This window comes from Amblyomma maculatum, chromosome 11, assembly GCF_055883805.1.
Source record: "Amblyomma maculatum isolate TAMU_Amacu chromosome 11, ASM5588380v1, whole genome shotgun sequence".
Taxonomy (NCBI): domain Eukaryota; kingdom Metazoa; phylum Arthropoda; class Arachnida; order Ixodida; family Ixodidae; genus Amblyomma; species Amblyomma maculatum.
Window position 1 is genome coordinate 73,706,570 of NC_139354.1, and position 22,589 is coordinate 73,729,158.

Consider the following 22,589-nt stretch of genomic DNA (forward strand, 5'->3'; position numbering starts at 1 on the left):
AGCGAAACTTGCAAATAAACGCAGTCCGGCTAACGCTCTGAACGTAGATAAATCACATTCCAGTATAATGGCCAAGAAAGCCGCACAAAGCACATTTCACTGCAATATGTGGCTAGTTAGGGGCCTATTAAGAAACGTCACACTCACAGCATGCGATAAAATGTATTTGCCTTCATGTTGAGATAGTTTGGTAGGTACAGCTCAAATAGATCCCAACCATTCATTATAAAATCATTGTGGAGTCATTTCCTTTTTATAACAGCGCCTATATTTCGGCATTTGCTTCATCTTGGAATTTTGCTGCAATGTGCTTTAACACCCTCATATGCATGGAAATGATATGAAAAAGAATTGCTAGATCTGGAACACTATTTCTTACAATAATTTGGTTAATGTAAAATGCCGAATCCAGTGAGCTGCTTGCGGAGCCGTTTTTTTTTTTCTGCGGAGAGTAAAATGCTTTATTCGACAAAATATTTATGCCCTTTGGAGGTAGTGCAAATTAATCGAAAATAAGGTGCGTCCCTTTTCTATTCTGTCTTACTTTATTAGCTAAACGTGTTCGGTACCAGGCTAACTTAACAGGCGCTGCAATTAAAATTCATATTTGAAACCAAACTACGCAATGTATTTCAAATGCCACATTTCTAAAAAAACTAGGCCTACCACAGCTACATTCGCAACGAAACGTCAAAAAAAGTATAATGAAAAGATTTTTCCCCTTACTATCTAATTGCTTCATGAAGAGCCGATTTGAAATACAAAAACACATGTCCCTTTTGTCCTCCTCTGAAGCGATCCCGATCCTTTCGACAACCACTGCATTTCTGAACTGACAACCTATCTGGACAAATCAAAAGAAAACGACGAGTGCTTCGTAGACTTCGGCATTTAATGAGTGGCGCAAAACAAAAACTTGCCTCATCTGGCAAAGGAGCCTCATGGCGTTTCAAGAACTGAACTGCCGCCGTTTTTTTATGTGAAGGTTTTGTTTATGCCGATAAAGCGAAGCTCCCTCCCGTCCCCTGTGCGTTTGACGTGTCTGCATTTCTGAGGCAGCGACTGTGGCACATATCGGCTCTGCGGTCGCCGAATGAGCACACATTTATGGCTTAACCTGCTGTAAATGAACTGCTGTTGGCTCTCTAAATACAAAGAAAATTGCTTCATAAGGATAATATTTTTGTATAACAGGTGATGCCTAGGCGCATGCTCCAAGCTAGTGCTTCCAGCCTCAATGATGCCTTCGGTTGGGGTGGGCTGTTCTGTCATCTGTGTACCGTTCCTTGCAATTGTGTTTTCCAGACCTCAGGTAAGTTCGCACTTCCAAAAACACTCATGGCTTTGTTCATGGTATTCTTTTCTTCAATTAGGGTACCTTTCCGTTATATGGTGTTTTCGAAACCTCGGGCAAGTCTGATATAAAACCAAATTCAGAGAAAGATTTTACATTAATAGATGGAAATATTTATGTTTTCAGTACCACTTTAGATTTCATAATATGTGTAAGCTAAACCAGTCTGCGGTCTCCCTTGTAGGACCATGCTCTGAATTTCAATCTGCTATTCGATTACCTTCTTTTCCCGAAGAGTTGTTTTCCCTTTCTGTGAACTAACTCTTGGAATTAGGCTCTTCCACTGCAAGAAAGAAACAAACGGCCATGACAATTGCTAAGTGTAATAACATTATTGTTAATAAGTGCTTCGAGTTTTCGGTTCTGGTCAATCTATGATTGTGGATAATATTCCGTGACCGCTTGGCACTGAAGTACAATAAGAAAGTAATTCTTGTAAAAAATTGTGACGTCCGTCTTCGGCTTGTAGACGCCCTCAGAGCGTTTGGGTCTCACTCCTGGCCTGTAAGATTCCTTCCTGGCCTCAGTGCGCTGGGTACATGGGGTAAAAACATCCCCCGATCATAAGGGGGGGATATCGTGCTAGAAAAACTGGCCACCCTGTATACGCAGTGCCTGGTGTCATCGACGGTACCGGAAGCATGGAAGAATGCAAACATTATCCTCATTCACAAGAAAGGGGACTCTAAGGACCTTAAAAATTACAGACCAATCAGCTTACTGTCTGTTACGTATAAGGTATTTACTAAGGTAATCGCTAATAGAATCAGGACAACCTTAGACTGCAATCAAGCAAAGGATCAAGCAGGGTTTCGGAAACGGTACTCTACTATCGATCATATCCATACCATCAATCAGGTGATAGAAAAATGCGCGGAATATAACCAGCCCTTATACATAGCATTCATTGATTACGAAAAAGCATTTGACTCAGTTGAAACCTCGGCGGTGATGCAGGCATTGCGAAATCAGGGGGTAGACGAGCCGTACGTGAAAGTGCTGGAAGATATATATAGTGGCTGCACAGCAACCATAGTTCTGCATAAAGAAAGTAACAAAATTCCCATAAAGAAAGGTGTTAGGCAAGGAGACACAATCTCCCCAGTACTATTCACAGCTTGTTTAGAGGAAGTATTCAGAGACTTGGAATGGGAGCAGTTAGGGATAAGGCTAGATGGAGAATACCTCAATAATCTGCGATTTGCTGATGACATTGCCTTGCTAAGCAACTCGGGAGATGAACTGCAAATAATGATTGATGACCTAGACAGGAAAAGTAGAAAGGTAGGCTTGAAAATCAATATGCAGAAGACTAAGGTAATGTTCAACAGCCTCGGGAAGGAACAGGAGTTTACATTAGGTAGCGAAATACTGGAATTAGTAGGCGAATATATCTACTTAGGACAGGTAGTAACCGCAGATCCGGACCATGAAAAGGAAATAACAAGAAGAATAAGATTGGGATGGAGCGCATTTGGCAAGCACTCGCAGATTATGACTAGCAGCTTACCAGTATCGCTCAAGAGGAAAGTATACAACAGTTGCATCTTGCCTGTACTCACCTATGGGGCTGAAACGTGGAGGCTAACCAAGAGAGTTCTACTTAAGTTAAGGACAACCCACAGGGCTATGGAACGAAAAATGGTAGGGGTAACATTAAGAGATAGAAAGCGTGCAGAGTGGGTCAGAGAAATAACTCAAGTTAACGACATTCTAGTGGAAATTAAGAAGAAGAAATGGACATGGGCAGGACATGTAGTGCGAAGAGAGGATAACCGATGGTCGCTGAGGGTAACAAACTGGATTCCAAGGGAAGGAAAGCGTAGCAGGGGGCGGCAGAAAGTTAGGTGGGCGGATGAGATTAAGAAGTTCGTAGGGGTCAAGTGGATGCAGCTAGCACAGAACCGGGTTAAGTGGAGAGATATGGGAGAGGCCTTCGCCCTGCAGTGGGTATAATCAGGCTGATGATGATGATGATGATGATCATAAGACCCTCGAAAAAGCTTCCCCACAAGTAAAGGCCCCCAGGAAGCGGCCCCTTGGAAAAAGCGTGAAATTTTTTCAGAGATAAAGTTAGGTTACAGTGGACACGTTGCAATAAGGCTCCCTAGTTAACATGGATGGGAAACCAGCATAAAACTGGTCAAGAGCATTCATCGTCTGACAGATTCGTTTAACTCGTATCATGGAAGAAACAATATAAGAAATTTTTGTTGGGCGCTACCAACCGCCACAGTTGCTTGTGATTTTACATGATAAATGACTACACATCACGTGAAAATATTTCTTTTACCACTTTATTGATTTTGTTATATACGTTATCTTAGAATCTTACTCACGCGGATAATTTTTCATTCGTTTCCCAGTCAGGTAAAACGGCTTTTTTGTTTGCTCCTAAATTACACAAAACATTAGGAGAAAATTTAAGAAGCGGTGTCTCAATACCAAAATCATATATATAAACATCTAATTTTGCTTAACAGAACAAGTTGACCACATGGGCAGGAAACAACGATAACGAAGTGTTCATTTTTACATTTATAAGGTCGGATTTATTCCTATGATATTATTTCGAGCACATAAAATTTATCCCTGCTAAAGCTTTTATAAGAAGGTTAGTTGCCTAAGGTGTAAAGCAAGAGCAGTTCCTAAAGAGGCCAAACTACTGATGTACTCAATCCGGTCTATTCCGGAAGGTGCGTCAAATGTCTGTAACCCACTAAACAGCCAAGAATTTTTTTCAAATCGAATGTGTACAACGGAAAGCTGTAAGAATTATTTTTCGCAGCTGCAACTTCCATTTTTCACTCTTATCAGCAATGTCTTCTCTGATCCCACCGTAAAATCTAGTCCCTAAAATTTCTTCAATATTTAGTGCGTTCATCCAACTGCTTTTCAGAGCGTATCTTGTTTTCAGAACTTCCTGCAACTAGAAGCCATAATAATCTTAATATGAAACCTTTTTTTGCCTGTATCAACGTTTTCAAATAGTTTTTTCCTCACATGTGCAGAGTTGCAACTTGAAACCCCTCACATGGAAACGTCCGTTCATCACCAATTTCTGATATTGCGTAGGCAATTGAGTCATAGCATTAGAAGGTATTATGTGTTGTGGTAATATTTTTTTTGTTTGTGTTATATGTCTGGTGTGCTCAGTTGTATAAAATTTTGAATACCCACTCCTGGTATAGCCCTAAATTGGGGCTGCATTATTTTGAAATAAATTAATAAAAATCTCATAACCTCCGATGTAGGTTTTTTGTGCATCATGAATATTTTAATGACGAATTCATCTCATTGTGACCACAAAAGTTAATGTATGCAATCGATCCTAAGGCTTTCAGAAACTGAATTAACTGAATCTAAAATGCTCAAGCCTCGTGTAGGGGCTAGATCTGCTATTATCAAATTCATGTTTGATAGAGGTACAAAAATAAAAAATTATTTTTGATAATGATGTCAAAACAGACAGATCAATAAGGATAGAAGTCATTCACTGAATAAGTACAGAATATCACCGAGGAAGCCTTAGGGTGCAGCAGCTATGCTGTTATGGAGAAGCTGACAAATTAGTGGCCTAGTTAAGGCGATATTTTTTTCTTATAAGCAGGAACCCTAAAATACTTGCAATTGTGATTTTGTTTCTAAAATAAATGAAGATATTGTGTTTTTGACATAGCGCCGCTCCGAGGAAGGAAGAGCAGCTATGTGTATTCCCTCATTTTTTTTTAAACTGATAAGCGTGCGCGTCCCACAATGCTTACCGTTTTGCAGGAACACATTAACGTAGTTTGCACATAAGAAGCGGTATGCATAATTGATCTCCTTTGGTTTTAACTTCCAGATTGGAGGCTTAAAAGTTAACCCGCGAGGTAAGCAATAGTCTCTGCGTTTTTACAAGTGTTCTCAAAAATATAAGTCGCTTTCGCCTAATGGTGGATATATGTTTGCGTCCGTCAGACTGTGGACTATCACAGCCGCTGTCAAGGATTATCAACGGTACCCCTGTAGAGAAGCCTATGGTGCCATGGGTGGTAAGTGGCCAGGCCTACACCATCATTTCATCTTACCACATTTTTTACTCTTTTCTGAGACAATATTCGACGCCATATTTGTTTCTCTTGATACACAAGAGTGGCAAACGTTTCAAACTTAAGAAAATTTGTTACGATAAAAAAACTTTCTTCCACTAACTTAGTGCACCGTACACACTTTCTCAAAATGAGGTATATACGGGAGAGTTTCGCGCATTGATAGCCAACAATAACCCGTCTTTTGGGACCAAATACAGAAATAATTATCCAGTAAACGCTTCAAATTGGAGGAGTAAATCGCGCTACCTATGAGCTAATCCCATCGTTTCGGCTGTGAAATTTTTTGCCTTATTTACACAGAGCGATATATACGAAAATAGTGAAAACATAGCGAGTGAAAATTGTGAAAATGGACGAGCAATGCATCTTCAGACCTAAATCGTCGCTTATGACTTGTGACGCTTTCAATTCTTAGGTTAACGAATCAGATTTGTAGGGATAACCTCTAGGTTTGTCTGTGTTAACGAACTAGCCGTAATGTTAATAGGGCCTTAGGTCGAGATGTTCCCCGTGTTGAGCGGAGTGGAGAAATTTCGACAAGCCCCAAAGTACTGAGACACAAATCCTATTTTGTTATCCTATTAGTACTGAAAATTAAAAATACAATCATCACTTACACCACTCCATAAAACATCATAACAAAATCGTGCTGATACGGAAGCCGCGGCGTGTAGATGATAAATGAAAAAAGAACGTGAAAGAAGTATAAGAATAATTTTCCAGTGGGCTGGAGAGAAACGGGTGTTAACGTTCTCTATTTCAAATTTACCAGTCGTCGTCCAGAAACCCAGATTTTTTTTGTGTGTGGAAGAAGCGCGTCAGACAATGGAATCAATTCATAGCTCCATTATAGTCAAAACAACAAGATGAAAGATATTATCTTCACGACATTACATTTTATTGTGGCAAAAAAATATTTCCTCGCCTCTTTGCGCAACTATTGCCGATCCTTGAGAACAGCACAGTAGGGTAATGATCAGAATGTTTTCTTCTTACTCCTTCTATAAGAATTTCGTAGTAAGAAATTCCTTTTGTTCGAAGCAGCATGAATACTTTCTTTTTTGTTTTCTTCTAGGTTCAGTTGGAACTAGTGATATCTGGCAACCAGAGCAACACTTGTAGCGGTAGCATCATATCAAGAGATTTTGTGATGACGGCGGCACATTGCATTGATTCATCGTAAGCTTCGCCCATTCATGTTTCGCAAGATTCACTGTTTCCTGGCTTCAGAAAACAGGCTTTGTTATCCTAAAGCTTTCTATAGAAGAATTCATTGGGAGTGTTAAGAAAAATGTCTGCGTGAAAACATTATTTTCCGTTTCCAAGTAGATGTCCTCTGGCATACGTTATAGACTGCGAAAATGTGTTGTCGCTATTTTTGAAGCAGATGTTTCATTGGCCTATTCAAATGAGACTTGTTGCGTCCACTCCGAATTACCCTGGTCTCAAATGCGGCACGTGTGGAGCGTGGAGGCGGAGGCGCTGGCTTCTTCTCACTTGCGCCGCAAGGAGCCGGCCATGCTTACTTTTTCTCTTCTTTTGCTCCTTCACTTCTTTTTCTACATTGCAGAAATGCTGCACCTACTTCCCGTTCACACGCCTCGCAAAGTATATTCGCACCGGTATATATATCCGCATACATACAACCTTGCTTGACACAATGCCAAACACCCTTGCCTACCCGTTTCTTCAACCGCCACCGCTTCCCATCTGGGTCGCCTCTTGAGACCCCCCCCCCCCCCCCTTTTTTTTTTTAACATGCCTTCGACACATTTGTATTGTAAAAAAAAAAAAAAAAAAACGGCTATGATGCCTGTGAAGTTCGCAGATAGTCATCAAGGAGTCGCATAATTAACTCAGCGCTGCGGCTGCGTTTCACTGACATTCGGAGAGAGCCACAGGGAGTTTAATCACGGCAAGTCTTGTCTGACAATGATTGATCGAGCTGTAGCTTAGTAAAGTATTTAACTTTAGGAGCCTGACCTACTCTGGCAGCAAATCACAAACAGCCAAAGCAACAATTTCGCTTCCATAAACGTGTTTACTGCAGCATTTTGTTTTGTTTTTAAGCACACACGTTCCTTTTCCGCTCACTTCTTTGTATGTTAAGAAAAGCAAAGTCTGCTGACACATGAAAAAAAAAACATTTTGTTGGGTGCGGTTGAATTACTGACAAAAATTGAAAACTCACACAAGATCTAAGCGAAGCTATATTCTAGAGTCTATGTGCAGTGTAATGTACCGGAAAAAGGCTAATTGGAGTCTGTACAAGCCATTAGAGATGCCGTCTTTCTGCACCGCACATTCTTGATTCAGACTGATCGCGTTGGAATCTGATTTCCTTGTTTTACGGCATTGACGTATTGGGATGCCTATGTGCGGTAGAGGAGAGTAAAAGGGGATCACATATAACTGTACAAACCCTGTGCAAAAGTGCCGCCGTATACCGAAGAAAAACCGTAAAGTGGATGGGCCACCATGTTGGGGGATGGCGGTCAGCGGATTTCCTGGTACGGAACGCGTGAGTGACTTTCTCGGTTTGATTATCTTTTTATTTTAAAGTTTAAGAGTAAATAGCTACGGCAGGTTAGGAAAGCTTTCTGCATGTGTAGCCCATATATCCGAGCAACTTTATAGATACCTATTATGCACCGAAAACTGTTCTTCATCTTCCTTTATTTTTCTTTCTGTTTCGGTAATTATAGCGGTGATGCTAATGTGAGATGCGCGCTCCCGTATTCCATACACGGAGCCATATAAGGAGCACTCACTCGATTTCTAGCACATTTTGATAAAGTTTTCTGATATCAGAAGTGTTTAATCCAATCCCAATGTGTGGCGCTTCTTGGTCAACGGCTGTGGGCGCAATCCTGTCCGCTGGACAATTCGGCTCGAAAAAGTCGATCTTCGAAAAAAATTGAAGAGAATCCGAAAATCGATTTAAGAACTAAAATCGAAAACGCGCGAGTGTCGAAATTTTGCCGCTCGATAAGATACCCAGGTGGTCACAATTAATCCGTAGCGCTCCGCTTAAGCGTGCCTCACGTGTTGTTGACCATCTACACTTTAAAATGTAGCTATATTATTTGCCTTGCTGCTTTAACTCCGGCACCGCACGATACAGGTATAGAAAAATCTCAACTAATTAGTTTATCAAAGCCTTTCATGGATTCTACATCTTCGGTTGCCTGCAAAACATGAATGAATTTGCAAGTACGTTAAGCAGGCAGGGATAATAATCGTTTAGCAGCGAATATTTGAAATCAGTACTGATAATATTGCGTCCGCTTCAGTCAACCGCACATTTCAGAGAATTACCAAATTTACTGGGTTTCAAAATTCACTTTTTGGCGTTGTGAGAGAGGAGTTAACAAGGCATTAAAATATCGGCATTTTTTCTTTCCAAAGCACGTGCTCTCTCTGGTAACTTTTGCTGTTACACGGGGGTACGATCATAAATTTTAGTTACACAGCGTGCTTGTTTACACCCATAATAATCCCAAGTCTGCTTTCGACGATTACCATCACTACTGACTGCGTATATGTCTTACATTTATTTTTAATACTTTCTATATCCTTCAGAGTGAAGAACATATACGTCTACTTCAACACTACATCATTATACGGAGGGCCGTATATTGAAGCAGAGTGTGGGGTCGTGCATCCATCGTATGTTAACCGTGGAGTTGAAAACGACATCGCCTTAGTGAAGGTATGTTTTCTCTGGTTCATAACTGCAGTTCCCACAAAGAGAAATCAACGAAGCGCATAATGTTGCGTGAAACGGAAGGTGGTCGTTCTCAGCCTAGGCTCTTAACTGCTGGAAACGCGTTGTAGAGATGGTGTCAGTAAAGTCTTGGCTATGCTCCAAATCTTTCAATTACTGTTTACTCAGCGGAGAAAGATAACTCCTGTTAATTAGGTTAGCTCTAAGGGGATTTACTTGGTCTTGGTTAGCCGAATAAGGTACTTTTATTTACTTGCAAAACACCGGGCTTACTGAAACAAGTACATTGTGTGTTAAAGACCCCGGTTGGCTGAAATGAAAAGAGCCCGCCATTAGGGCGTCGCTCATAGCCTGAGTCGCTTCGGGACTTTAAACCGCATAACGCGAACCAAACCAAAACCTAAAATAGAAGTGTGATGCCATGAAAAGGCTTATGAAATAATGGTTAACGTGGTGCTACTGTATTTCTATATCAGCATCAGTGAAATTGTGGGGTACCATGCCCAAACCGGTGAATGCCATGTTGCAATATTATGGTGCACTTCTGGTAAATACATCCGCTGAAAACTTCATGGACATAAAAAAAGGCGAAATTCGAGCTTGCATCGCTTCACGGCTGATTGGAAAAGGAATAACTATTAATCTTTTTATTTTACACTTTTACAGTGAATACACATAAATAGTCTTTCTTTATGCTTTTCAGTTGAAGGAACCACTGCCACCTTTTGACAATTACGTCAGAGCAGTGTGTCTTCCCCGTAAAGACAAGAATATTGAGAGAAAGCGCCTTCTCGTGGCGGGATATGGAGCCATTTCTGCAAGTAAGCTACCGCCATCTTCAGTGATGCACATTTCAGTAAACGATTGGTCAACACCTAAAATATGTTTAGAGTTTTAATTCAGGATGACTATTTTGTATGGAAAGACCTAACAACAATGCTTCTTTCTCTTTTTTCGAAGACGATACGCCGTCAAAGAAGCTGCGCTATTACTGGGCGATGGGGCAGTCCGAGAAGCAGTGTGCAGACCACCTGGTGAAAGGCCGCCACAGCATCTTAAACCCGTTAAAGGTCATGTGCATATCAGACAAACATAGCACAGTGTGGACAGTAAGTTAATCCTCCTCAGGCCTTTTATTAAACATGTATTTGTGCAAAATGCATTCCTGACATTTATGCTTCTCGCCTATATTTAGCAAAGGTTATATATACTAGGGGACAAGATCATTTTTTCCCGAGCAAATATTCACCGAGCTGATCAGATGGCTGTAAAATGTCAACACCAAACAGCACTTCCTCCCATAGCTTATTATGTTGGTACAATTTATTCAATATTTTCAGCAACATTTTCTAATTTAATTGATGTATGGAACTGTCATTGTAACAAGTAAAAAACAAATTGTTCATAACAACATCTCAGCCGTGAAAAAACCATTACACTACAATCATACTTAAATTGTTCAGTGTTTATTTATTTATTCATTTCAGTTACCTGATTGGCCCGGTGGGCATTATAGAGAAGAGTGGGACTTGGCGAAAAAAAAAAAGAAGAGGAGGAAAGAACATGGGTAAATGACATTGTAGGTTATGAAGGCAAATGATGTTTACAATGGAGAATTCACATAATAAAATAATAACAGCAAACAAAACAAATGCTACTAATTATGGGGTTCTTCTTTTCCCAACCCATTGTGCGCCTTGTAGAAAAAGGAAGTCATTAAGAGCTTCTGAGGGCATACATAACATAAGGTTCGAGAGACATAAACGCTATTTTAGTTTATTCATCTTTAATCAACCTCAATGAAATATTCACACAACATTATTTTAAAGCGTTCGAAGCTTGACATTATGTTTCTATTAAATCGGTTGTTTTCGAAATGTGATTTGTGTTCACTTAGTCCTTTTGAAGATAAGTTTCGGTTGTGTATTTCAGTTAGCGGCAAAGTGTTTCTTGTTAACTTTGTGGCGTAATATCCCTCTCTCAGGGAGACTCCGGAGGACCAATCACAGCTTTGCTTCAAGATGGCAGGGCTACACAGCTGGGTGTAGTGTCATTTGGCCCCAACAGCACCGAGCCGGGTGTTACGAGATTCAATACTCGTGTGTCGTCATATTTCTCCTGGGTCAAGGAAGCAGTACGGAATGTGATGAAATGGACAAGAAAAGTTTTAGGAAACGAAAGGTGCCGCAGTACTCAAAAGCGCTATAATTAACCTGTTTTGGAATTCAAAATATATTTTGTAAATAAAAACGTTAGCTCATGCTTTTATGCTGCCTGCCTCCTTATATTATACGGTATATACAGCACTACAGTAGAGAAAGGTAAAGGTGAAGTACATTTTCAAAACCGAACACTGACATTGATTTTTGTATAATTTATTAGCAGATAAATTTACAGCACCGTGCATGCATTTCAGTATAATTGCATAGTTGCATTAGCACCATAAAAAGGAATAAATGAAAGACAGCTGTTGGGAGGCAAAGCGAACATCTTACCAAAAGAAACATTTCAACCTCTTTAGGCAGCCAAACGCGAAAAAGGAGAGCAACGTGATATCAAATAACCGCAGTCACTTTCCGCATTGGGCAGCAATTTGTAGCATTTGCAAAAACCTCAACTTACTTCTGAAGCTTTCTTTTTACAGTGTATGTAATATTCAAACACGAAACAAAGCTTTTATATATATTACTACAGATGCATGCGCAGCAATTACCTCGACTGCAAAAAACAAGACTGCAGTGCTTTGTTTCAGTAGCAGTGCTTAAACATAGCGCCACCAAAATGTAGAAGCGTTCAAGATATTGGCCTACACGGTGCACAAGGTTCTACTCGGCTTCCCAAACCCCACAGAGTGTGGTGAATGTCAGTGGCAGCCCTGGAATCCTGATGGACCGTTAAAGCTACATCTCTCTACTCTGAACGGCAAACCTAAAGTGTACACGAGATAGGATTCCATGGCGGCCACCGTATAGACAAGCTGGAGCACCAGATTTGGCTCTGCTTCCAAGAAACTTCAAGAGCAATACTCCACAGTGACGCTTCGGCCTGTCTGTTGAACGGCAGCGTATAGATTGTCATAGATCAATTCAGATATCTCGTCTTGCTTTAAAAGCGCAATTTATTTCGCTTCCAGGTTTTGTTACAGGTTCAGAAAATATGCCATATGTTACAACAAAAAAGGGAGGAACAAAGAAACCGGTACAGATGTAATCGAATTACGGTAATTTTTCTTTTAAAACGCCGCGTTGATATACTGGACGCCAGTACATCAGGTTTCTCTGCGCACCTACAGCCACACAGGACTCTGAAGAAATCTTAGAAAACAACTTTTTCCGATGCCAACTCCAAAAAGAGGTCTTCTTGACTCGCAGCGCTGGCAGGCCAACGCGGCCGGTTCCTCTGCACTGCAGTATCTCCACAGGGCATCCCTCCTATGTCGGCATGACGCTGGAGTTCTTCGCGTTGGCATTGGCCGTCACCATCCGCCTTGGCGTGTACCTGGAAAGTGTGCCATCTTTGGCTTGGAGCAATGGGGTGAGGTGTCCGTAGCGAGCGATGAAAATCGTATAGGGCGGTGGCATTAGAAGTGTAAAACCCCTGAACAAACAATAGCATCCTCGGTATCCGCGCCGGTGCTCATCTGGTCGCCTTGGTGCGCAGCTTCCATCCTCGATTAATCTCATCAGTGAGCGCGCATTATCCTCGATAACTGGAAACGCACTCCGCCCGGGCAAGTTTTCGTTGCCCAGTGACGAATCCAGGAAAACGGTGATTCGCAGGTGGGAAATCTCTGCAAGCACTGCTAAACGAGCGCTGCGCAGAAGTCGCCAGCACTATGTTGCCTTGTTCGCTGTACTCTCTGGACGCAGACAGGTATAATAGAGCAAGGACTAGGAATGATTGTCGCTTATACTGCGTGCTAGTTCGTCTGACAGCGAAGAATGCAAACACGGGGAACAACGCACGCTCGCAAGTTTACCAGATTGTTGATCGGGTCTGTTTGCGATTAACTCCTTGGCATAACTCTGTGTGTGTGTGTGTGTGTGTGTGTGTGTGTGTGTGTGTGTGTGTGTGTGTGTGTGTGTGTGTGTGTGTGTGTGTGTGTGTGTGTGTGTGTGTGTGTGTGTGTGTGTGTGTGCGTGCGTGCGTGCGTGCGTGCGTGCGTGCGTGCGTGCGTGCGTGCGTGCGTGTGTGTGTGTGTGTGTGTGTGTGTGTGTGTTTGTGCGTGTGTGTGTGTGTGTGTGTGTGTGTGCTTGTGTGTGTGTGTGTGTGTGTGTGTGTGTTTGCGCGAGCTCGCGTTCGTGCGTGTGTGTGTGTTGGCACGGCTTTTGGTACGTGAACTATGTAATTTATTTCCGAATGACAGGAGCATCTACGACAAACTGGTACGCGGCTGTGGGAAAAGTGATTCTACTTTAATCTCCATAGGGGCCCCTACCCAGAGACGAAGGCTGATGAACGCGTCAGTTCAAGCAGATTAGACCCTTATGTTTGTGCGCAACCAGGAATAATTGTAAGCGAATTTGCTTTTTGCATTATTCGGGAAACGAATGTAGCAAACTAGCCATCACTGTCATATATGACATGGCTAAAAGCACGCTCCTTCATAATCGATCACGCAGCAAGTTACTTGAATTCCATGATTTCATTCAGCTCCTCCACACACAGGCAAATTATATGGTTCTTGCCGCTGATTGTAAAATCAATTGCTACTCCTTCAACATTATGTGGGAAGCACGCAGCTTGGTGCGATGGCTGAAAATCAAATACAAACTCCACAGGAAATGTTTCACGAATTGCATGCCCACCGGGGGTACATTTTTTCCTCGGTGTTAACCGTTTTCGGGGAACCACCACCGCGATGCACAGGACGCTAGTTTAGGTGCGCACCCGGTATGCGGTGACCGACGATGCTTAAAAGCTGGGAACACCTTTGAGCTCTGCCGGCCTTTGTGTTCTCCTTACGCACCGCAACAGAAAGGAGCCTAACATTGGCTGTGGCGCCATACCACCTGTTATTCCGCCCTTTTTTGCATCGCAGCAGACGTCGGCGCCATTATCGGAGCTCCTGATTTTTTCACAAGCGGAAATCCGCAAGCGTTTGCGTCTACAATTGGAGTCAACCATCTGTTGCGCACTGCCTGCAGCAATCGCGGATCCGCTGAGAATTTTCGTTGTTCCTGCTGGAAAACGAAAAACATTGCTGGATGAAAGGTTTAGGGTCAGGGACTGGCCATGGAGACTTTTACTAAACCGAAGGATCCGCGCCTTTGTTAAGTAAAGAACACCTCTTTAGTTATCCGAAGTGTTTTATACAAGGTTCTGTGCGAATTGCGAACGACGGCAGACATTGCATACAGTAGGTGACGTTGAATTGCAGAGGTGATTGCCCACTTTAGGCTACGCGTTTGATCGCGGAATCGACTCGAAAGTTGGGGTTCATATGTTTAAGTTGCGCCGTTCACGTCGCTGGCCGTATCCGTACAGTTTTATATTATGCGCCCTCCCTTGAGTGTTGAAATGCGGTTGTTCGATCGCGGCTCTACCCGAAAGCTGTGGCGAATTTATTGAAGCAAAAGCTTCAATGCACCATATAAAGCCGACGTCTCCATTTGGAGCAGGAGCTGCTAATGCACATGCGCCGACAAACACGTGCGCCGCATGTGGTGCCGCAGTTGCGCCACCAGCGTCGCCGCCGCCGACTCCGCTGCCTCACGGCGCCGAGCCACAGGTGCGCTTGGCATGATTTCAGAGATGTACCCCGCCCCGCCGCCAACTCCGCAGCCTAGCTGCAACGAGTAGTGCGCCGCTCGGCCGCTGCTGACTCCATAGCTTCGCTACGCGTGTCGCGCATGCGCAGTAGCTACAGGTGCGACATGTGCGACGTCAGAGTAGCACCGCTGTCGACTCCACAGGCTCGCCATGGTTGCCAGCAGCGCCGGTTCGTCAATCGGCAGTGCAATGCCTAAACCCATTATTTCTCAGCTACCGCAACACTATACACGGTATTAACGTATACGTCTTAGCTAAATGGATGATAAACCGAAGGTAAACAAGGTGTGACAATTAAGAGGTTTACTAAATCTACCCGTGCTTGCAAGCTTTTGTAACACACTAGGTTTAACTGTATCTAAATCATGGCCAATTTTTTTACTCACCAGCTAGCCGAGCAAAACGTTTTTTCTGGCTTTAACGCTCCACCTTCACATCGCTCGTAGTGTCCACTCAGATTTGATGTACACATTGCCGGCCGTGTACACATTTGGTTTTTCAGCCGTGATGTCGACCCAACAGTTGCGTTTCTTTTGTTTTCGTTGGTTATGTTTCGACGTCCATGGCCCTAGCTTGCACGTTCAAGTTCGAGGTTGCAAGCATTGTGAGATGCATTTGTTTTGTTGTAATGGGGTTCGTTCGCGACAGGAATCTTGCGCTCACGACTCTTGGACGACGCCATTCAAAACGCTCATTGCTCATGCATGTCCACATTCGATGCTTCCACGCATTGCAGTACGTATTCGCTTTTTTCCAGTGCGATAAAGCTTTGCTCACGCACTTGTACAAAAGCAAAGGTTGTAATTGCTGTGCACAGCCCCTCCACCAAACTTTTACGAGGCGGCAAGCCGTAGAACACAGGAAAAAGGACAGAAGCTGCTCGACCATTTCTTTGGTGACACCCGGCGGGCCTAGAGCTAGCATTCTGCCCGCTCCACTTACTGCTTCTTCCTCGTCCGTAACATTATATAGGGCTCCAGCCACTCATTCCTACTCCTTGCTGTGGAGGTCAGTTTCATCAGTGTTGTATTTCTTCTAGTCGAGTAGGTACATACATAGGCAGTCGCGTAATTTAGAGGCACATATCCTGAATAGCAAAAACATCTAAGGACGTTGGCCATAATTGCTCGCATAGTATTTGAGAATTACAACTAGGAGCTCTGCTAAATAGCTTCAAAACCCAAAGCCGTTTTTGCTGTAGCCGGTTGTTCTTGAAACTCTTTCGGATTAACCTATTTGCTACGGGGATACGTAGCTGTACACGAATACACAAGGCAGGAATACGCTCATTGACCGAGACTAACTTGAACTTTAAAGAGTTAAATACGTTATGACGGTGCTCGTGGCGAGCAGAAGTTTACGGTGGTGTGCATATTTTTTAAGCTATTTATGAAAAAATATTGTTTACATTTTGCGCAACTGATGCTTGGATTAAGCTACTTGGTATTAACTTCTTGAAAATTTATCTCAAATATAGACCAGTGCCACAAATGTGTAGAAGGGAGGAGTGCTAACTTGCCACTATTTTGGAAAAACATCACATCGAATATATAGACCTTTTTAGTTTCGATGCCTGGTGCAGCCATCTTAGTTTGATGGTGGCGCCCCGTATGATCCCAACTGGGAACGTCCGCTCCGGCTCCTCTTGACGCCATCTTGGGCTGTGCTGTGCGTGTTGATACTGCGGTGCGGCAATGCAAAAGTGCTGTTTCGCGGTAGTCGTGAAAGCTATCCGACACCTTAGTGCTTATTTGTTTGGCATAGCGGCAGCTGTTGGAAACAGCACTAGCGGCCGGGCTGAATGCGAAGGACTGCGAGTGCGCTCCACTTCCGCAGTGAGCACGTATCTGTTATATCTTTCATGTATTTTCAATTATATTTTATAATCGCAATGGTAGCTGTACACACACACACAGCGAATGAACCGTACGGGCAGCTACCGAACGCGGAAAGAAGATACTACGCAAGATGCTTTCCAGTTATCGCCGCATTGATTTAACATGAAGTGCGACCCATTTTGATATAGGATCGAGCTGTCCTGCTTCAACAATGTATACTTTCAAGTTAAATCACGGTTCAAGACCTTTACATAAAAGAAGTAGTGTCTAAAGTGGCATCCGTCGACGTTTTTAAATAGCCTTGCTATTCGCCCTTCGGCGCAACAACATCGTATACCCCCGTCCCGTACCAGCATCGTTTGCACGACGTATTGTTGAGCAAAACGTCGACAAACATCCGCTCTCAACTGCACCATAAAACAAGACCAATTGGCACCACATACAACAGCTCGTACGAAAGCGGCGCTGCCCACTGGCGCGCCGGATATGGCACTTACGTCGAGCGCTACTCCCTAGTCGTCGCTAGGCCTAAATTGCTTCGCATCGAACGCACATCCGACGGCGCTTCGTAATTGCTCAGCGCTAGAGTAAATGGTCTCTCATGGAACTGCCTTACTGCTGATCCCATAGTATCAATAAAAGAAAGTTGTAAATTTCGGTGACGCCTTAGCAGCGGAGCCAGCGTGCAGACGATCAGCCGCGGGCCGCACCAGCGGCAATGTGTTGCGTAACTTATTTGTATTGCAATTATCAATAACACGGTATGGGTCAGAAATCCACAAGAAAGATTTTTTTTGCTGTCGTCTTATTGCTTAGGTGAAGAACTGATTTTAGCACGCTCTTGCATTGGCGGAAGAAATCCACCGTATCGTTGGCGCGGAGGGCTTGCAGGAGGCACTGCCTGCCCGGCGTGCGTGGCTACTACGCCGGAGAAAGTGAAATGGGCATCATATTCGTGAATCTTGGTATAAAGTCTATCTGGCTTACATAAAACGTTCATAGGCGAATTAAGTAAATATAGACTGGAAAGCAATGAAGCAGAATTATATCAGAGCCGAACTCGGACTGTCGATGCATCATATCGCGATTTCTTTGATTAATCGTGCAGTCAACGGTCACGCATCACTGTCCCGATCACATTACCACTAAAAGGGGTGCTAATAAAGGTATTTAAGTCTTTTAACGACACTATACCGAGGTGCAAGGCAGTTCTGCTATGCATGAAGCATGCAAATGCACAGCCCACTCGGTACTGGCAACAATGGGGGGGGGGGGCGCAAGGAATCTGGTTAGATTGTATTTTCTCCTCTGCTCGCTCTCGGTAAAACTGTTTATAGGTGCCGTTGCCACTCCCGGTCGGTGAGCGTGCGCACATAAGAGCGCAATCAAGATAATACTAAGTGGAAAAACGAAAACGAAATATATGCATGGTGCCAGGGGGCAGCAAATAAAAGAAGAGAGAAGTCTTGTAGAACGGATTACTTTTAAAAGCCCTTCATTCTAAACGTTGTCCATAAGGTATTAGAACCCATTATTAACACGGATGAAAAAAAGCAAACAGAATGACGATGAAGTGAAAAGGAGAAGGAGGAGGAATCAGCATTTATTAAGCCCGAAATAATTCGGTGGTGCATGCAAGCACCAGACGGCATGGTTTCCTCATTACAGGACCCATATGCTCCCAGCAGAACCAAACCCCTGTCCGTCAGTGCGAGCTGAATCGATAGGGCGGGGCCGGATAACAAGATCTCCCATTGCTAAAGGGGTTGGAGATTGGGGTGCTGGCGGGAAGAGGAGGAGGAGGAGGGGGTCTTGCGTTTTGTGCATTCTGCCAAAACGTGCGGCAGGATGCCCTTTTATTTTTTTCAAAAAGGACAAAGCATATTGTGTTCCGCAGGGTCCACGCAGTTCATCAGTACGGGATGAGCAAGTGATCCCGCCTGCGCTCGGCGCAGGATCGCCTGTAGTTGCTTGGTGAGTTTGGGGTGCGGTTCTGGCATCTGCGCCTTTCCTCTCGGTACGTCCGGGTAATTTTCCGAAAGCTGGTAACCGGATGCGGTAGCCCTTCCGGCTCGTGCTCGCCTAGGATTAATATTTCTCGGGCATGGTAGTCTGCGATGATGTTGCCTGCTACCTGCGAGTGAGCCGGGACCCACAGGGGCTCTAAGGCTCTTCCCGGAGGCTTGCCCTTGGATAGAATGCCTCGGGCCGCGGAGGAGGTTACCCCCCTGCAGAAGCTTCTGTAGGCTCTCTTTGAGTCGGTGACCACGGGGTCCACGCTCAGCTGTGCAAATGCGAGGACCACAGCCGCTTCTTCGGCAACTGCGGGGTCTGTTGTCTTTATGGACGCGCTGACGATCAGCCTGTTATTTGACGTAACCACCACCGCTGCACGGTCACTGTGTTTTCGGAGCACGATGTCCGCGTAGAAGACCCTGGGGTTCTCTTCCAGCTTCCGTGTTATGGCTTTGGCCCGCGCTGTGCTCCTCTCGTTATTCTTGCCCGGTGTCATGTTCTAGGGAAGGGGTTTGGTCTGAATGGTCGTCTCCCAGTCTTTTAGAAGGGCTGCCTTGGTGAGTACTGGCTCAATCTGCCATCCTATCTTGCGTACGACGGCTTGTCCGTGTTCCGCGTGACTAAGCCAGATTCTCTAATTAGAGAGGTGGGCCTGAATAAGCTCCTCCACATTGTTGTGGGCGCCCATGTCTACCAGTAAAGATGAAAGAAGTGTGGAAGGCTCAAAGGCTAAAATAATCATATGTATATTATACCGAGCAAAAGAAGACGAAAGAAAAAGATAAAATAAATAAGTAGTTTATAAGGTTCCATCCTAAGGAAACATGTGGTGAAGGAACAAGTAGCCAAAGTGGAGGCTGAACCATTTGAATAAACAAGCAAGCCGAGTCACGGCCGGTCTCGAGGGAGAGGGCGCGCGCTCTTTCTTACGGCCTTCTCAATCGCTGCGGGAACAACGGGAACTTTTCTCCTTGAGCTACGCTCTCCGCCACCGCAAGGGGCGCGACCTGCTCACTGTTCGCTCCGCGTCTGCTTCAGCGGCGGCGGGTGGTTTTTGCCTGGTTTCGTGTTGTCGCTCGCGAGTTTCGTGGTGAGTGCAGCCCCGAAATTAAAGGGCACAGAAGGTAGATGCTGCAGCGGCATGTCGTCAGCGTACCACACGTGAACGGATATAAAAAACACTGTCGTTCAGCAAACGTTCGACAAGCATGGCATACTTTGCGGCATGGTAGCTACTTTTGTTCATTTTAATCCGAATTTTTCCCAAGCCTGTACACGAATGGGAACAAAAAGAAAACTGAATGAGCAGTGATCAGATCGAAGCTTCTTCAAGGCTAACATGACAGCAACTCGTCTGAAACAGCAAAACCGTCTTTCAGCGCTAGATGCGAAACCATTCAGGTAGCACCGAAGATGAAAATAATTTCATAAAAATGTAATGTAAATTGCAAAATGCTTGCATGATATAAAGTATTAGTATAACAGCGTTGTAGGGTTGAGTTTTAAGTGTTATTACAATTCATATACTTGGCAATGTGTGGTATTAAAAACATTATTTTAATTTTGCAAATACACATTGTTTTAATGAACTTTTTACATGATATTATGCTTAATATGAAAACAAAAAATAGTTGATATTCATGACACCAATTGTGCTCGAAGTGGTAAAAAAAGGCCAATAAATGATGAAGGTGATACTCGATGCAGTGACTTACAAATGAGTTCCCCTGCTATATCGAAAGTATGCAAGAAACACTTGAGTTCCACTTCACTTTCTTTAATGGCAGAAAGTGAAGTGGAACTCAAGAGACTTCTGATGCGCGTACAAGAAGAGAGTGAGAAGTTTGGGCTTAAACTGAATATTAAAAAGACGAAGATCATGGCGTCTTGCCCTATCAAGTCCTGGAGCATCAATGGACAAGAAGTGGAAGCTGTGACAGATTTTCTGTTCTTGGGCGCCAAGATTACCTCGGAAGGAGACTGCAGCCATGGAATTAGGAGACGCCTGCTTCTGGGAAAGAGAGCAATGGTTAGCCTTGACCGCCTAGTAAAGAGCAGAGACATTAGTCTGCCAACCAAGATCCGTATAACCCGTGCTATGGTCTTTCCAGTTGTGATGTATGGATGCGAGAGTTGGACTGTGAAAAAGGCTGACCGCCGAAGAATTGACGCGTTTGAATTGTGGTGCTGGCGAAGACTCTTAAGAGTTCCTTGGACTGCCAGAAGATCAAATCAGTCGGTATTGTCGACCATAAACCCTGACTGCTCATTGGAGGGTTAAATTCTAAAGTTAAAGCTCAGCTACTTTGGTCATCTGATGAGACGAGAGGAGTCGCTGGAGAAAGATTTGATGTTGGGAAAGGTTGAGGGTCGCCGGAGAAGGGGTAGGAAGCGAACGCGATGGTTAGATGGCATTCTCGAGGCATTGCAGATGAAGCTATGTGATGTTAAGAAGATAGTGAGAGACCGGAAAGCGTGGCGTGACATGGTCCATAGGGTCACGAAGAGTCCGACACGACTGAACGCCTGAACTGAACTGAACTGATGCAAGAAACTTCTAAAGCGTTAAAAAAAGACATTCTCACTGAAGACTCATGTCAAGCCTTATATAGCGACCCATTGAGGCTCTCTTCGGGAAAGTAAGGTTAATGTGCGGAAGGGAATGACATGCCAGATGCGAGGGCCGTAACAGCTAGCGGCACATGACTATACATGACTACATTGTCAAGACGGACGTTTCATCTGAGAGCAAAATCAAGGCACTGAAGGAAGTGATGGCATCTCCTACCATCCCATTTTCCACTGTCACATATTCCGGTTCACCTTACGTCGCTGGATATATCGTTTAGTTAATCAACCTCGGGTCTGACGCTTGCGCTATTCTAGCGAAAGAACTAGCGAAAAAGCAGCCCCATGTAGTACGCTCTTCAAAGAGGACAATGTTCTAGTGGACTGCATTATCCGAAACCAGAGCTTGTTGCCCTATTGGACAAACCTTTTTTTTTTTTCGAAAAAGCTGCCGTGCACCTACTACACACAAATGTTCTCGAAGTACTTAAGATCCTGATGCAGTCAGCATTTCAGAACTCAACACTGAGTTGCCAGAAAGGAATTGACAACAGCTATGTTATTAGGTTCGTTTCGTTGATATTTGAAAAGTTTCTCAGAATTCTTCTCTATTAATTATACCAGGAACGTGACAGAGAAGACCGAATGGCCAACTCCTTATGTGCACAAGCCGTGCAAGAAGATTTTGAGCCTGAATTTTCTAGACGCAGGTCGCATTTTGATGAATTGATGAATATATAGTGCACTGTGTAAATCTGAAGGAAAATTTTTTTATTGTTTGCTGCTCTTTTCGATTCTGCTTAAGTGTTTATGCCCATTTCATTGATTAAAAGTAGTCGCGAGACTACATATACATCTTCGGTCTTTCAACTGACTGATACGTTTTGAACGAAGCTAAAACAGCCCAGTCCACTAGACAAGTGAAATTTTTACTATATGGGTAAATTTTTGTTATTTACTCTGAATCTGAGACGCGCCGTGAATTTTTGCCGGTGCCTTCTGATCTAAACGAAAACGGTAGCGGTTGACAGAATCTCCACCCAACAGTTCACCATGCACTCACGTCAGGTCGCGCTACACCTGCTTAAAACATTCAAAGGCAGATTGCATAGCCTGGTAAATTTATTTTTGTACAAAACTTAGAGGTAAAAAATGTTGAAGTGTACCCGAAGCTTCATTCGACCGTGCACGGCCGCACTGACGAAGGAGCGCGCGCGTGT

At 43.8% G+C, this 22,589-nt stretch overlaps 2 protein-coding genes across 2 annotated transcripts in view; both read left to right on the forward strand.

Annotated features, from left to right (window-relative positions):
* The first annotated feature begins 1,197 nt into the window (after positions 1–1,197).
* On the forward strand, positions 1,198–12,073 carry LOC146174164 (serine proteinase stubble-like). Its single transcript, XM_084585332.1, has 7 exons — positions 1,198–1,255; positions 1,306–1,312; positions 9,031–9,160; positions 9,879–9,996; positions 10,136–10,284; positions 11,160–11,309; positions 12,026–12,073. Exons 1-7 carry the CDS (start codon positions 1,198–1,200, stop codon positions 12,071–12,073), a joined length of 660 nt encoding a protein of 219 aa, XP_084441458.1.
* Positions 12,074–12,616: 543 nt separating this feature from the next.
* LOC146174165 (chymotrypsin-like protease CTRL-1) overlaps positions 12,617–22,589 on the forward strand; it is a 126,188-nt gene continuing 116,215 nt past the window's right edge. Inside the window, exon 1 of the mRNA XM_084585333.1 lies at positions 12,617–12,709. Within this exon, the coding sequence (XP_084441459.1) occupies positions 12,617–12,709 (93 nt within the window). The remainder of the gene's footprint in view (positions 12,710–22,589) is intronic.